The sequence below is a fragment of the Cynoglossus semilaevis genome, chromosome 18, assembly GCF_000523025.1.
Source record: "Cynoglossus semilaevis isolate Cse_v1.0 chromosome 18, Cse_v1.0, whole genome shotgun sequence".
Lineage (NCBI taxonomy): Eukaryota > Metazoa > Chordata > Actinopteri > Pleuronectiformes > Cynoglossidae > Cynoglossus > Cynoglossus semilaevis.
Genome location: NC_024324.1, coordinates 9,936,061 through 9,949,736, shown reverse-complemented (window position 1 = coordinate 9,949,736; position 13,676 = coordinate 9,936,061). Strand labels below are relative to the sequence as shown.

Below are 13,676 nucleotides of genomic sequence, written 5' to 3'. Positions count from 1 at the left end.
TTTTCCTCACAGCTTCCACATGTGACAGAGAAATTGAATTATCACATACGTGTTAGATGAGATGGAGTGATGTGATTGGTCCGATATAGACATAATAGGTGGACAAGAAGGATGAAACAGTGAGAGACTTTCCTCTTGTAACTGTGTGTGTGTGTGTGTGTTTATATCCCAGAGAAGATGACGTTGTTTTGTGCAACAATGAACCCACTGTGAGTTTTTTCCCTGTTGATAAAAATGAATTGTCATTGTTACCAAGGCAACTGGCTGTTATGGTAACAAAATGTATGTACACATTGGTGCATGCTCACACAGAGGCAAGGACACATGACATCACAGTGTCATCCTCTGTCTGTTGTTTTATGACAGGAATGTGTTTGTGTGTGTGTCTTTGTTTGTGTGTGTGGGGGAGTTTAAAGTTGCTGACTAAGAGAGGCCATTTAAACAACTGTACTTTATAAATATGGGCTGTGTTGTAGTAAAAGGTTTCTCAGCGTTTTGTTTTTTACACAGAAACAAATCTTAAAGATGTGTAAAAAGGAACATTTTTATTAGTGATTGAAACAAGGTTTTTTCATCAAAAGCTGTTACTGTTACTCACAGCTGGAACAAATGGCTCATTTGTTGGGTGAACATTTTTAAGCCGTTAGTTTCATGCCAGTTGTACTTAGAAGGCCTGCTCTAAGCACTGCTGTTGTGACGCTTCAGGAAGAATTACTGAAGTAACTTCAAGGCTCTGCGACGGGGGGGTGGCGTCAAAGAGCAGATTTAAGTGATGTAACTGGGAGGCTGCTGTATTCGCACTGCAAAACTTTGAAAAAATGTGTGAAAACCTATTGGTTCTTGAACAATAAGGCTCTTTTTAGGTGTTTGTCGGAACCTTTAAATAACTAGCCTAGTGTGGATGCCAGTCATATTTGGAGAGGTTTGACAGCAGGTTTTGTTTTCAAAGATCAAAGATCACTTACTGAATGTGACTCTGGTGGCACGTCCACTTCAGTTCACTCCCTTCCTCAGTTTCTACATTCTGTTGGTGCCTGAGTCTGAATAATGTCATAATCATCTGTGGGAAGGGCACACACACTTACAGAGCCTTAAATCTGAGGTGACACGAGGCCACTGCAGTGAGAGACAGAGCTGCAGGTGATGGAGGTGGTTGTCCTGGGATACGTCACGTCTTCATGTCAGCTGTGAGTGACGGAGGACGGCTCAGGGTCCTTGTGTGACTTCCCAGAGGCCAGGGAAGACACAGTGGAGTTTGAAGTACACTAAATGTGTAATATACTGATATAGTACCCAAGGGCTGAATAGTAGAAACACCAAACCTTCCATTTCCATGTAAGGCACATAGAGGTTATATTGAAGTAAAATACATCAGCTGCTCATATGTGGTAAACTGTGAGCATTTATAGTTCTTTAGACGTAAGCAATACATTCAATTACAACTAATAAATACATTTTATTAGTTATTTAAAAAGACGGTAAAATGTGCAAACTGTTGGCATTTATTTTGTGGAGAAGTTACCGTTTAACAACCTGAGCATCTGCCAAAATACTCATAAATCACTTGGATTGTAGGATTTTTACAACGTCTGCAGTACTCTGCATCATCTCATGCATCAACTTTACTCCTGGATCTAACACTTAGTGTAAGATGTCAGTGGTTTGATTATGGGTGTTTCCCACAGATATCGATTTTGATGTCATTGACACGTTCTTTGTCTTTAGTCTTGCCAGCTTTAGTGGACAGAATGGGTGATGCAAAGGACCAGGTCAGGGAGAACAGTCAAGCCCTCATCCTCCGCTGCATGGAGCAGGCTGCATCCCCCATGGTGAGAAACACACACTTGACTGAAATGAACATTAAAAAGCTCACAATCTCTAAAACTTGATCTCATTTACTACAGGTTACAAAATATTTGTTAAAACAGAAGTCATTCAGGGGTCATACAGGTCCTGACATTTAAAATTATTAGCAGCTAAGAGTTGTAGTAAATGTTGTAACTGTAGTAAATTTCAATAGAGGTAAAATTTCAAGAATCAACAGCAGCAACATCACAGCCACCTCCCCTTCATCCATGATTTACTGTAGTAGAAAGGTGCCTAGCATTTGGGCTCCCTCTTCTGGATGTTTTTAGAACATCACACAAATCATCAATACTTAATGTTGTTCTACCGCACAGCTTTTCTTTAAAGGCTGTAATCTGCTCATCTGAAGAGGTTTGTTGTTCTCTGTCCTTCACTCTCACACGTACACTCTTTTCTCTCCTGTCTCCAGTATGTTTGGGAGCGGCTGGTTCCAGGCTTTAAACACAAGAACTTCCGCAGTAGAGAAGGAGTTTGTCTGTGCCTCAGTGCCACGCTCAGCACGTGAGTACCCCAACCCCCCTCTTAATCTGCATCAACCAGGCTGAATTGTGGTAAAAAAAAATGCCATCAGAATATCATACCTGAAATCCTGATTTAAACTGTAGTGGAAACATCAACTACTGGAGATTTCCTTTAACAATATGTTAGCTTTATAATGGTTGGTTGTTCTTGGTTTTTGTTTTTTTTCACCCTGTCTTGTTTCTTAAAAATACACACTCTCTTTCTCCAGGTTTAATCCTCTTAACTCTGTGCCTCTGGCCTTTATAATGTTTCATTCTTCGTGCGTACATGTGGTGATTTCCTGTGTCCCTACCTCTAATCTGCTCCTGTGTTCAGCTTTTCCCTTCATCATATATGAAGAGGTGTTTGTTCTTGTAGAATAGTAGTGTACTGCACTTGTAGGGACACTGCTGCAGAACATGCTGGAGCTGAATGTGTCATTCAACAAGACCAATGATAAATCTCGAGGACATAAATTGGACACTTTCTTGTCAGATTTCGATCTGCTTCAGCAGTTTACACAAGTGCAGCTGGTGTTTTTACAGAGGCCATCGAGTGACTGTGCTACTTTTGTCATCTTTTATTCTTGGAAAATAACACTGAGGTGCTACATACTGAGGTGTCACTGTTAGCAAGACTTGGTGTGTCACACTGTCAGCCAGATCTGCTCTGTTTCATGTGGTTCTGTGATTGAAATTGAAATTTCTTTTTATATTTGCAGTGCGACTATACGTTCTTCAGATATGACATATTCAGGCATATAGAATGACAATGTGGGGTATGAATGCAATTAGTGTTGACAACTTTATTCAATGTTTTACAAAAGAATCAAATAAATCTGGTAACACTTAAATTGAAAACAGATGGGAACAGTCTGTGAATTGGTTTGGCTTTTAATGAGGATCTAGCCAAACTACAACAACTAGTTTAACTGCTCATTTTCCAGTAAATTGGAGAGAACACTGTTAGCAAAACCACAGATTGATGCAATTGCCAAAGTATTTAGTTATCAAAGTGCAAAACAATTGCCAACGGATAAAAACTACAAAATTTTGGACTTTCTTTTGAAAAAGCTTGCTAAGAATTGTTGAAAATGAAAATTATATCTTATAAATATTAACAGATAGCCACTAAAATAGCCTCGGTCATCCTGAGAATTTCTGAAAGGCTAAGTTTGCTCTTCTAAAAATGAACCCTTTTCTTCTACTATTAACGTTGACTTAAATAATCGTCCCTATCTTTTTTTTTTTTTGGGTTTGACTTCTTTTTAGGTATGGACCACATTCACTGAGCCTCAGTAAAATAGTCCCTCACCTCTGTATTCTGACTGGAGATCAGAACCCACAGGTAAAATGCAAAACAGTTATTTAAATGTGTACAACGTGTGTGTGTTCAACTAAACCCATTCCTGCGTGTCTTCTTCTTGATCCAGTTTGAGCTGTATGTCGACTTGTGGTTTGTTTCTCTGTCCTTTGAATGTTGTGGCAGGCATCGAAATCAACCGCTGTGATTATTACTGTTATTAGCAAAGAGATGGCTTTTAAAGGCCCACGGCATGTTTCCCTGAGCGCACAACACACAGCTATTAAACCCAGATTGATTCTAACAGTGTATCTGTGTGCGTCACAGAAGGTGAGAGAGGGGCGGTGAGAGGGGTTGGTTAATGCTGCTGGAGAGTTGCACCCCAAAGCTGAAATCTGCTTCTGTCTTCCACCCAGTGATTATCTGCCCACATGCTCTTCAGACCAATCGTCAATGCCACAGACCTGCCCGCCCCCAGTTGCAGAGATGCCCTTAAAAACCATGCCACCCAATCACAGCCCTGGACACAACATAGCTAACAAATCGGATGACTCCCATCACAGTTTATTTTTCACTGCGTTAATATCCTCAACCCCCTGATCTAACTAATCCGAAGCACGGAGAAAGGTTTACAGCCTTATGGAATTATGACGGGAAATCATCCATGATCTCACTGGCTTTAACTCGTCCACGTTGACAAAACACCGTCTTAATAACCAGGACAGAATTCATTCATTTTTAAATCCAAGTGTATGTTTACCAGAGGGAGTTAAGTTGGTCGGTGAAATTGCTTTTGTTCCAAAACTACCAACTTGTCTGAAAGTGGTGTTTGTAATTCTTTTTTTTTTCCTCGCTGTCCACAGGTACGTGAGGCCGCCATAACATCACTGGTGGATGTTTATCGCTACGTCGGTGAGAGGGTCAGAGTAGACGTGGGAAAGCGAAACCTCTCAGCAGCACGGTGAGTTATCGGCCGTCCCTCGTCCTCGTCTCTCTCTCTCTCTCATGATAATGTTTTTTGGTATATGGGCTTCATCTAGCAGGGATTAGATTTTGTGGATGGTCGGTGGCTTTGGCTTGCAGTCTGTCCCAGGCCACACCATGTACAGCCCTGCCCTTCACACACAAACACACAGAGACACTTTCATCAGGAGCACAATGCTGACTGGCTGTAGGAGGGGAGGGAGGGGTGAAGCAGCCGAGAGAACTGACGAGAGCGCGTGTGTGTTTGTGTCATCAGAAGAGATCCATTGAGCCGCAGGGTCCGTCCTTGGTCGTCCCGGTTACATTTGCCCAGTAAAGGGTTATTCTGAGCAGACCGTGACCCCCAGTCTCTCTCCTCCCCTTGCCCCCCCACCCTCACCCCCCTTTTCTCCTTTTTTCCCAAGTGTGAGCTCTGAGCAGCAGCCAGTGTTGTGCTCTGACTGTTGAGTATGAGTCTTATGTCTGTGAATGCTGGCCTTAGCGGTGTGTCATGTGTTGCTCATATTAAGCCCGTCTGTCTCCAGTGTAAACTTGCTGTCTGCAGAGAAGGGATTTATATGGACGCATGTGTGTCTGCTTTGGTGGATATGTCATGTTTTGACAGATGCAGTGATTTAAATCCAACCCCAGTGTTGTCTTTTCCTTTAGTGTCATAAAGTCTATTGCTGCTGCACAGGACTTTAAGGATTCACGTGAGAAAGTACAGATTCTAATCGTGCGTTGGCAATAAAAGCATAGTGGAGGTTGTCTCTGTCAGTTTTCTGCTGTTAATACCAAATATGGTTGTTGAATGGAACATGAGCTTCAGCCCAGGTTTCGCTGTAGAGATCGTATATCAAATCTGTAGGAGTAGAAACAGATAATGTAGAAGGAGCATTGTTACAGCAAACAGGAGTGGTAGAAAAGATAACATGAAGAGAGGTGAATGACTCCAGTCTGTAGAGTTCATGTACTTGCTGTTATTGCTCTTTGTGCACTGCTTTTTTTGTGGTATTTTAAAACTGCTTTAAATCCAGCTCAGCTGCATTATATCCTTGGAATGTCTGGAACACTGCCGCTGGTTAAACCTGCACTTTTAGCAGAATAACAGGGTTCTTTGATATCCAGTCTCCCCCACTGACATTTTTTCTTTACTGTCGCAATAAACAACTTGAAACTTGATTGTTTTTGTCCATGACAGCTTATTCTTTTAGATAATTCAAACACATGATAAACGGACGAATAGACAGTTTAAAGGTTAAAGCTTTGCTCCCAAGAGTCCACGGCTTATTCCATTTATGATGGCAAGAAAGGTTTGGAAATGTTTGGTTCTCAGTTTCAGGAAATTAATGTAGCACTCTTGGATTGCATTTAGAGGAAAATAAGCGGTTTCAAATTTGTGCAACTGTGCATATGATTGGAAGCTGTAATTGACAGCAGAAAAATGAAATGCCAGCCTGGCAAAAAGACTTGGTGAAAATCCTATCTTACAATTTTTCACACTTAAATAGTGCTTTTTAACCTGGTTGGATTTGTCAATTTCTTTTATATATTCTAGATACGGATATATTCTACAGATAAGGGTCTCAAAGATTAGTGTTATTCAGTTTGGTTTAAACAACTGCATCATTTAAATGTTTTAAGTGAGCTCAGTGTGTCCAACTGAGATGTGTTTGTAATTACTGTTGCTGTCCACAGTCTCAGGTTGGTTGTTGGCGGTTATTAAATCTGAGGGGACAGTTTCCTGACAGCCAGTGAAATCCTGCTTTAATCAGTGGACAGGTATTGGACACACTTAATGCTCGAAAGGAAAATTAAAGGAGCAGCTCATCAAATTGTATGAGTCAGATCTACTGAATTTGGGAATTTAATTTTTAGTTTAATGACAGTCAACTATTTAAAAGGGATTAATAACAGGATGAAAAAGTTGGAGGTTTATAGATAATTGTTTGGTGGCACGTTGTTAAAGGATCGAGATAAACATGAAAACAACGGCAGAAATTTGAGGTGAGATGGATGGAAGAAAGGGGGGAGGAAGAGCCTTTTGCTTCTGTGCTGTGATTGTGCAGCCCCTCCCCCTCTGATTTGTGTGTGCGTCTGGGAATGAGAAGGAGGTTATGTAAAGGGTAACCAAATCTCTTTACTGGCCCACAAACTGGCCCACTTTGCCTTTCTGTTTCCCACATATTCACACGTACACTTGTTTGAGATTTAACTCCCCGTCTCACTCTGGAGATTTCTCAGTGGGTGTGTGAGTGTTACGTACAGTACGTATGTGTGACAGTAGGTGGTGCTTTGTCGCATGTCTGTACCATGCTCTGGTCTCTTCTGACCCCCTCCTCCCTCTTTCATTCTCCCTCCTCTACTCTTTTCCCCTACCTCTCAGAGCCACTGCACCACGTTTGATACAAAGAGCCGAGCGAAGCTGACGGTTTGCGTTCGTGTGTGTCAGTAGCATGGGAGCTAATGTAGCGTTGCGCAGCAACCTATTAATCAACCCAGTGGGAGATGCAGAGGCAAACGAGTGCAGAGGACTGAAGGCTATGTTATTTCTTAACCCACTGCAAGCAATAAAATGCTCCTAAAAAGAAGGGAAGCACTGGATACGCTGCACGGCTGAGCAGCAGTCATCACTCCTGAAGAGCATCTGAGCTGCCTGTTGGTTGTTGACCCGCAAAAGACAAGCAGGGACATAGAGAAAGGTGGTGTGTATGACAGCTGATCTTTGAACGTATGGCTAATGATTTTTTGAAGGAACAAAGAGAATCTGTCATGTTACCAGGTAACATAGATCATTTTTTCTGTTGTGTGCTTGTAAGTCCGACAGAGCTGCAGGGTTTGTATTTTGTCCCTGTCTTTTTTTCTTGGATCTTTTTTAAATTGTGAGACAGTGATTGTGTTTTGTGTTTGCTTGGCACTGAGCTGTTAACTGATGTTAAAATGAGCGTTGTTATTTTGGCAGCTTCATGAGTGTGTACTGAAATAAAATGTTGACACACCCACCAGTTAACATGCAGATAGAGGGACGGACGGACGGACGGACGGACAGACAGACAGTCTGTCTGTCTGTCGACATGTTGCCAATGGTCAAACTTACTTTGGCAGATCATGTGTCGTTAGGGAAAAGCTGTAGTTGTCAGTGTCAGCGTGTGTTCATCAACAAATCATTTTTATAGTTTTATTGCAGGGGTGTGTTTATTTAAATGTCACAAATGATTGTATTACTCTCATTATTTTATCGTCTCTCCCTGCGTACACATTATGCTGTGTGTTCATTCGTTGTTTAAACCTTCCTTACTCTCCTCTCCTCTGCAGGTTACAGACAATATTCACCCGTTTTGATGAAGCCTTGAATTCAGGAAACATGGCTCTCAGCCCATCTCACGGTCAGTGTCCTTCTTATTAAATTATCAGACATCAGTTTCACCTTCCAGACTCAGAAACACAAGCGAGCTTGTCCTTGTGTTGTTCAAGCCCAGAACCACGCATCCACCTGATTGTGTCATTTGTTGCCATGAGCTTCTGTAAGACGTAACAGGATTATTGGTTTAATCCTTGAATGTTTGCGATGCTTCGAGTTTTACAGTAGAACCAACGCTCTGCTTTAGGCTACCTGGAGTTTTCATTTGGATTTTCCTCTTTTTCAGAGAGCAAAACATGTCTGCTTCCTAATGTGAGGATTTAAAAAAAAAAAGAAAAATAGTAATACAGTATCCACACAAACACAGTGTGAAACTAATAGAAAGTTGGTGGATAAGAGAGAATGTCAGTGTTCATTTGATCTCTTCCAAACTGGTTTGGCTTTAAACAGTGTTTGTGTTTTTCTTTGTGCAGCAGAAACCGACACCGTGTGTATCTGAAGTATATCCTTTCACTTTATCTTTGTTTTCAACAGTGACGGTTGGATGATGACTGATCAGCTGTAGCGGCCTGTTTACTTAGATAGAGACGCAGAGAGGAGCTCAGGGCACTGTGTAGACCTAGTTGCCATGATGCAATCTCTGGTGGCACAGAAAGAATAGAAAGACTGTTGCCATGAACTCTGAACTCCTCTGAGTTTCATTTAGGACTTTTCTTTTTCTCAATCCAGGATTTTTACAAAATCAAATGAGAAATCATCCTGGTTACATCTTAGATGAGACCAGTGTTTGTTATTGCTCTGATGAAATCATTTTGGACAACTGTGTCACATTCCATTGACAAAAGTGTGCATTCCAACAGTTCATTCAGTGAGAATGATTTGTACTGTCACAGCCAAACAGGCTGTTACCAAACCACATGACACTGGGATAATAAGGTGTGACGCCTCAGAACCATGGACTGGTTTAACTGTTTGTCAGCTGACACAACAGCTAATGTATGTCCTGCTCAACCAGCCAGAGCACTTGCATCATCTGTGGTCAGGTAACCTGACCGTTCATGTTTTACCACATATTTGGACATGAGTGACTGCTCGTCCAACAGAGCTTCAGTAGATAATTGTAAATATGTTAGTGTTATTATGGTGATATTATGTTGTTGAATTCTTTGAAAGCCCTATCATTTCAGGGAATATCTGAAAACGATTTAATTTAAACTAACTTTGTAAAAGATTTAGTGTGGGTTCTTTCCTCTCGAAACAGTTGGCGCTTTCTTATACAATTTTCTGCAAAAAAAAAAAGAAAAGTAAACCTAATTTGCCTCACATTTGGCAAAAAGTCCTAGAGTGCAGTCAGTGGGTGAGGCACACACGTTTGTTACTCGATGCTCAGTAAATCCTGCAACTTTTCAGTGTCCAACCACAGGACCCACATACTGATTATAACCTCACTGATATCTGTTTTTTGAATTGGTTACTTTGCTGCTTCTTTTTTTAGCATTTCCTTTGGCAATAGTGGCAGCTGTTGTTCACAGAGGAGTGAGGGAGGGCAGAAGATTGAGGGAGGAAGCAGAGAGAGAGAGAGAGAGTGATAGAAAGAGAGTGATAGAGATCTGGCAGTAGCCAAAGCCCTGTGCCTATCACCGCCTCTCCCTAATTCATCATGACAGAGACAGAGACAGAGAGAGCTTGAACCAACCCCAGGGTAAAAGTCAGCCAAAAACAAAGAAGACAACTGAAGAGAGTCTAACTTATCCAAACTCAAGTGTTTTCCTTTGCATAACTCACTGTAATGTTGGAGGTTGAGGATGACGGTAAGTGACTTTAAGTCTCTGTTTAATCCCATCTGGCTGTGGATGCTGGCACTTGGACAAAAGCTTGTCAGCAAATGGTTTTAGATTGAAATCTGTTTTACCAACAAGAACTTTCAGCCACATGTTGGTGTGGCTCTAATAACTGCCTGTCTAAAAGAGAAATCTGAGCTGCTTCACAAGTTATTGTTTTTGTTAGTAATGATTCTGATTCTGTTATTGATATCAGTTACTGGTTTTGATTCTGTGTTAATTCTCTCTCTCATTCGGTTGGGAAATAAAATAGTACATTTAGGTTTGGTTGCATCAACTTGTCAATGCAGAGTTTGCAGGCTCCACCTCAAGAGCCATTGGCACCATCGCTACGCAGTGTATAAAAGACGCCACGTCGAGTGTCGGTAAAGTACATCCTTTATGACTAAATGTTTCTAAAACAACTTTTGTGTCTTTAATTGTGAGATGCGACCTTCAGACAGCTTCTGCCTTGACGTCAGGTTGTAAACACTCAAGAAGACTAACAGTTCTAAAGAACTTAACCTTGGCAACTAGTTCTACAAGAGCTGGTTCTCAATTCCTTTTCTTACTTCTTGTTATTGGTTTCAGTATCAAATCATGTTTTAAAGTGAATGTTCCAGGTTGGCTTTTACCTGTGAGTCAATATATTTTATTGAATTATTTGATCTTTCAGCTCCAATCATCAACTCTGATTGATAACATCATTTAACATGACTGATGAGTTCTCGTTTGTCTGGGATTATGTGAACTAAACACATCTGTGGTGTCTTCTGGTGAGAAAAGTAAAGCACATCAGTGCCACTGGATTTGACCTTCTAACCCCTCTGACTCCCGTTGTGCTTTGCTCAGTGACCATTAGCAGCAGCAGCTTTCTCTGTTTGCACAGTAGTTGAGCGTTGACGGGGACTGAAGCAGACAGGCACTCATTTCCACACTCGCAGACATCCTTGTTCCACTTTGGTGCATCTCCGCCCCTGCGAAGAGAAATCCTGACCTTGTTTCCAGGGCAGGCCGGTTGTCGTGACGAGGTTTTGTTTGAAATATTATGATTTTATCCTTTTCTGTCATTTAGAATTGGGACTAGGTTTGAGAGTGTGTGTCTGTGTGTGCTGTTTCACATTAGTGAGAGTCGTTCTATTTCTGTTACTCTTCACTCACCACTGGTAGACGTTTCTGATTATGTGGTTAGATTTTGATGATTCTTGACCTCATTTGACTGATCATCACGTAGAGACAGGAAGTTGGGTGAGAGTGGCACAAATATTCAGCAAAGATTTTTCCATCTCGACCTGAACTGGGCCTGTTGCACATGTGGTTCACATTCTAACAGGGATCTGTCTCTTTTAAATTGTGACTGAGTTTATCTCGAGATATTACCTCATCTCTGGAAAAAATAGTGACAGTGATCATACCTTTTCTGGCTCTGCAGTTACACTTAGCCTTCTTTTCTCCTGACACAAATCCTGCTCTCCTCCAGTTTACTTTGGAACAGGCATGGACTCAAGACCTTTGTCCTAGTTTTTCCGCTGCTTTTCTTGTTCTCTTTTCTCTCCAAGTGATTCCATGAACCTTTTTTTTCCTGCACACGGCCATATGTTCTTAAATAAGTCTCCATGACATGGCCTGTCACCCTGCAGCCTGAGACCAGACCCGCTCAAACACAGACCCTCCTCTGTGCTGTGGCTCCAGTTTCCCTGGCTGTCTTTTCAGTGGCTTTTTAAGAGTTTCTGTTGTACTTGACTTGATTCCCTCTGCAGCGCTTCAGGCGACGAGATCTTCCAGAAGAAGCATAACTAAATCACTTGTGTTTGTACAGCACATACAGTTTCTGGAAGATATATTTTTGTATGCATCGTAAACCATGTCACATAAACTTTCTGAGTAATGGTTTTACAAAATAAAAAATAAATCTAAGCAGAGTGCTGTTTTATACTAAAGTTCATGTAAGGGGTATCTGAAAAAGCCCATGGTTATAAATTTAACCTCCTACTCCAAAAATGGTTGCAAAATGCAACTGATTCTTTGCATTTTGCAGCACTGATAAATGACAAGTATTTGCACTTTAAAGCTGTAGTCTGTAAAGTCACTGACACACAGAACCACAAACTCTAGTCTTTACAACATCTTGCTGCTGGTTCTAAAATGGTCTAAAAAAGAAACCAATAGAACCACATGTTTTTTTCATGTGTATTTTCAAATGTAGACTCACCTCTAACTTGTTCACTATCTGGTCTTTTTTAAGTCTTTCCAGTGCTGCCCCCATGTGTTCAAATCTAAAAATGTGTTGGTGCCTCTCTGTCTATCTTAGTCCAACTGTGTGAAGATGCTCTTCACCAGGTTCATCTCACTAATACAAGATTGTTTCCTCTTTTTTTTCTTTAACTTCAATCTTAACTGTTCGTTCATATTCTTAAGAGCAGTCTGAAAACATTCTAATCTTCTTGTTGTTGTTGTTCAAGAAACCAGTTTGGGGTGCTTCAAGCTCTGTGTCATCATGTGTTGGGTTGCTGGAGGTAGTCGTTAGGAGGTGGGCCTGGTCACAATATTCTGGTAGGTTGTGGCCTTCCAGTGAGTCGTTTGGTTTGCTGTCTCAATATTATCTTGGTCCATTTTAGTGAACTTTGACCTTTGATATGGATTCAGAGAAGAGTATGTTCCCTTTTTTTAAAAAATACTTGGACCACCAACAACCTAAATCACTAAATGTACACACCATCTATCCTGCTTCCTGCTCGAGTCATCCAAGAAGCTGGTCTGCAGACGTTGCCATGGCAACAACATGTGTGCAGTCTGTCTTCTCTCCCTCTCCATGGTTCTCCTCCCCACCATCTCTCCTCTTTCTCTGCTGTCTTCACCCTCTCCCTGAGACACTGACTCCCAGGGGCTCTGACTAGACAAAAGCACGACATGCTAATGGTGCTAACATTAATGCAAATTGATGCTGTGAATTTACTGATCCGTGACTGATTCATTGCTTATCCACCTGGGTTTTGACAGTTGGCAATTAGCATGATTAGATTGGTATCTTATTGAGTAAATTCATTACACATACCATTAAATGTAACCATCAGCAACACTGTGATGTGTTATATAATATTTATTGATGTATTTGTTATTGCCATAACTTTGTGGAAGCAGCAGGGACATTCAAGGAGACGTGTTCTCTAAAGCCTAGCAGCAGTGTGTGATTTATACGAGGTAGTGTCTGCTTACTTTGAGGAGCTTATGTAAGTAATAAGCATTAAAGTAATAACTCTTTGACTTTGAGTGAATGCCAGCCTGCCTTCTCATAGAGGACGTCCTAAAATGATACCTTTTATAAAAGAAATAAAGAGAACTAAGATTAGGAGCACTGATGAGCTCTGGACTTTTTTCTTTCTCAAAAGAGGGCTTATAAATAACACCATAATATTCTGACTCATGATGAAATTTGGGTTAGATTTGTACAATAGCACTTTGTGTACCGCCCCTGTGACGTGCATTCAAATGCAAAACTCACAAAACAGACCCCAGTTCTACAGAGTCAAAACAATAAAGACCGTGTCACTCACTGCACTGTGTGTGTGTGTGTGTGTGTGTGTGTGTGTGTTTGCATCTGAGTGGGTGAGTAGGAGGGTCAAGGCCTCAGATGGAGGGGTGTGGTTGTTTCCCCCTTCACCCTACCAGTCATTACTCCTCCTCCTCCTCCTCCTCAGATCATGTCCTCACCTCCCTTTGTTCTTCTGTGGATATGAAGGCAGAGGTTGGATAAATAAACATGTATTTTAGTTGTAAGTCAATTAATCTGCAGTGAATAAAAGCTCAGTAAGAAGATGGTGGGGGGGGGGGGGCACGTCCTTTGCCTTCCCTCCCTCGCTGCT

At 41.3% G+C, this 13,676-nt stretch overlaps 1 protein-coding gene across 1 annotated transcript in view; it reads left to right on the top strand.

Annotated features, from left to right (window-relative positions):
* clasp2 (cytoplasmic linker associated protein 2) overlaps positions 1–13,676 on the top strand; it is a 45,802-nt gene that overhangs the window by 7,634 nt on the left and 24,492 nt on the right. Inside the window, exons 3-7 of the mRNA XM_025065294.1 lie at positions 1,726–1,829; positions 2,276–2,367; positions 3,639–3,714; positions 4,533–4,630; positions 7,948–8,018. Coding sequence (XP_024921062.1) covers positions 1,726–1,829; positions 2,276–2,367; positions 3,639–3,714; positions 4,533–4,630; positions 7,948–8,018 — 441 coding nt within the window. The remainder of the gene's footprint in view (positions 1–1,725; positions 1,830–2,275; positions 2,368–3,638; positions 3,715–4,532; positions 4,631–7,947; positions 8,019–13,676) is intronic.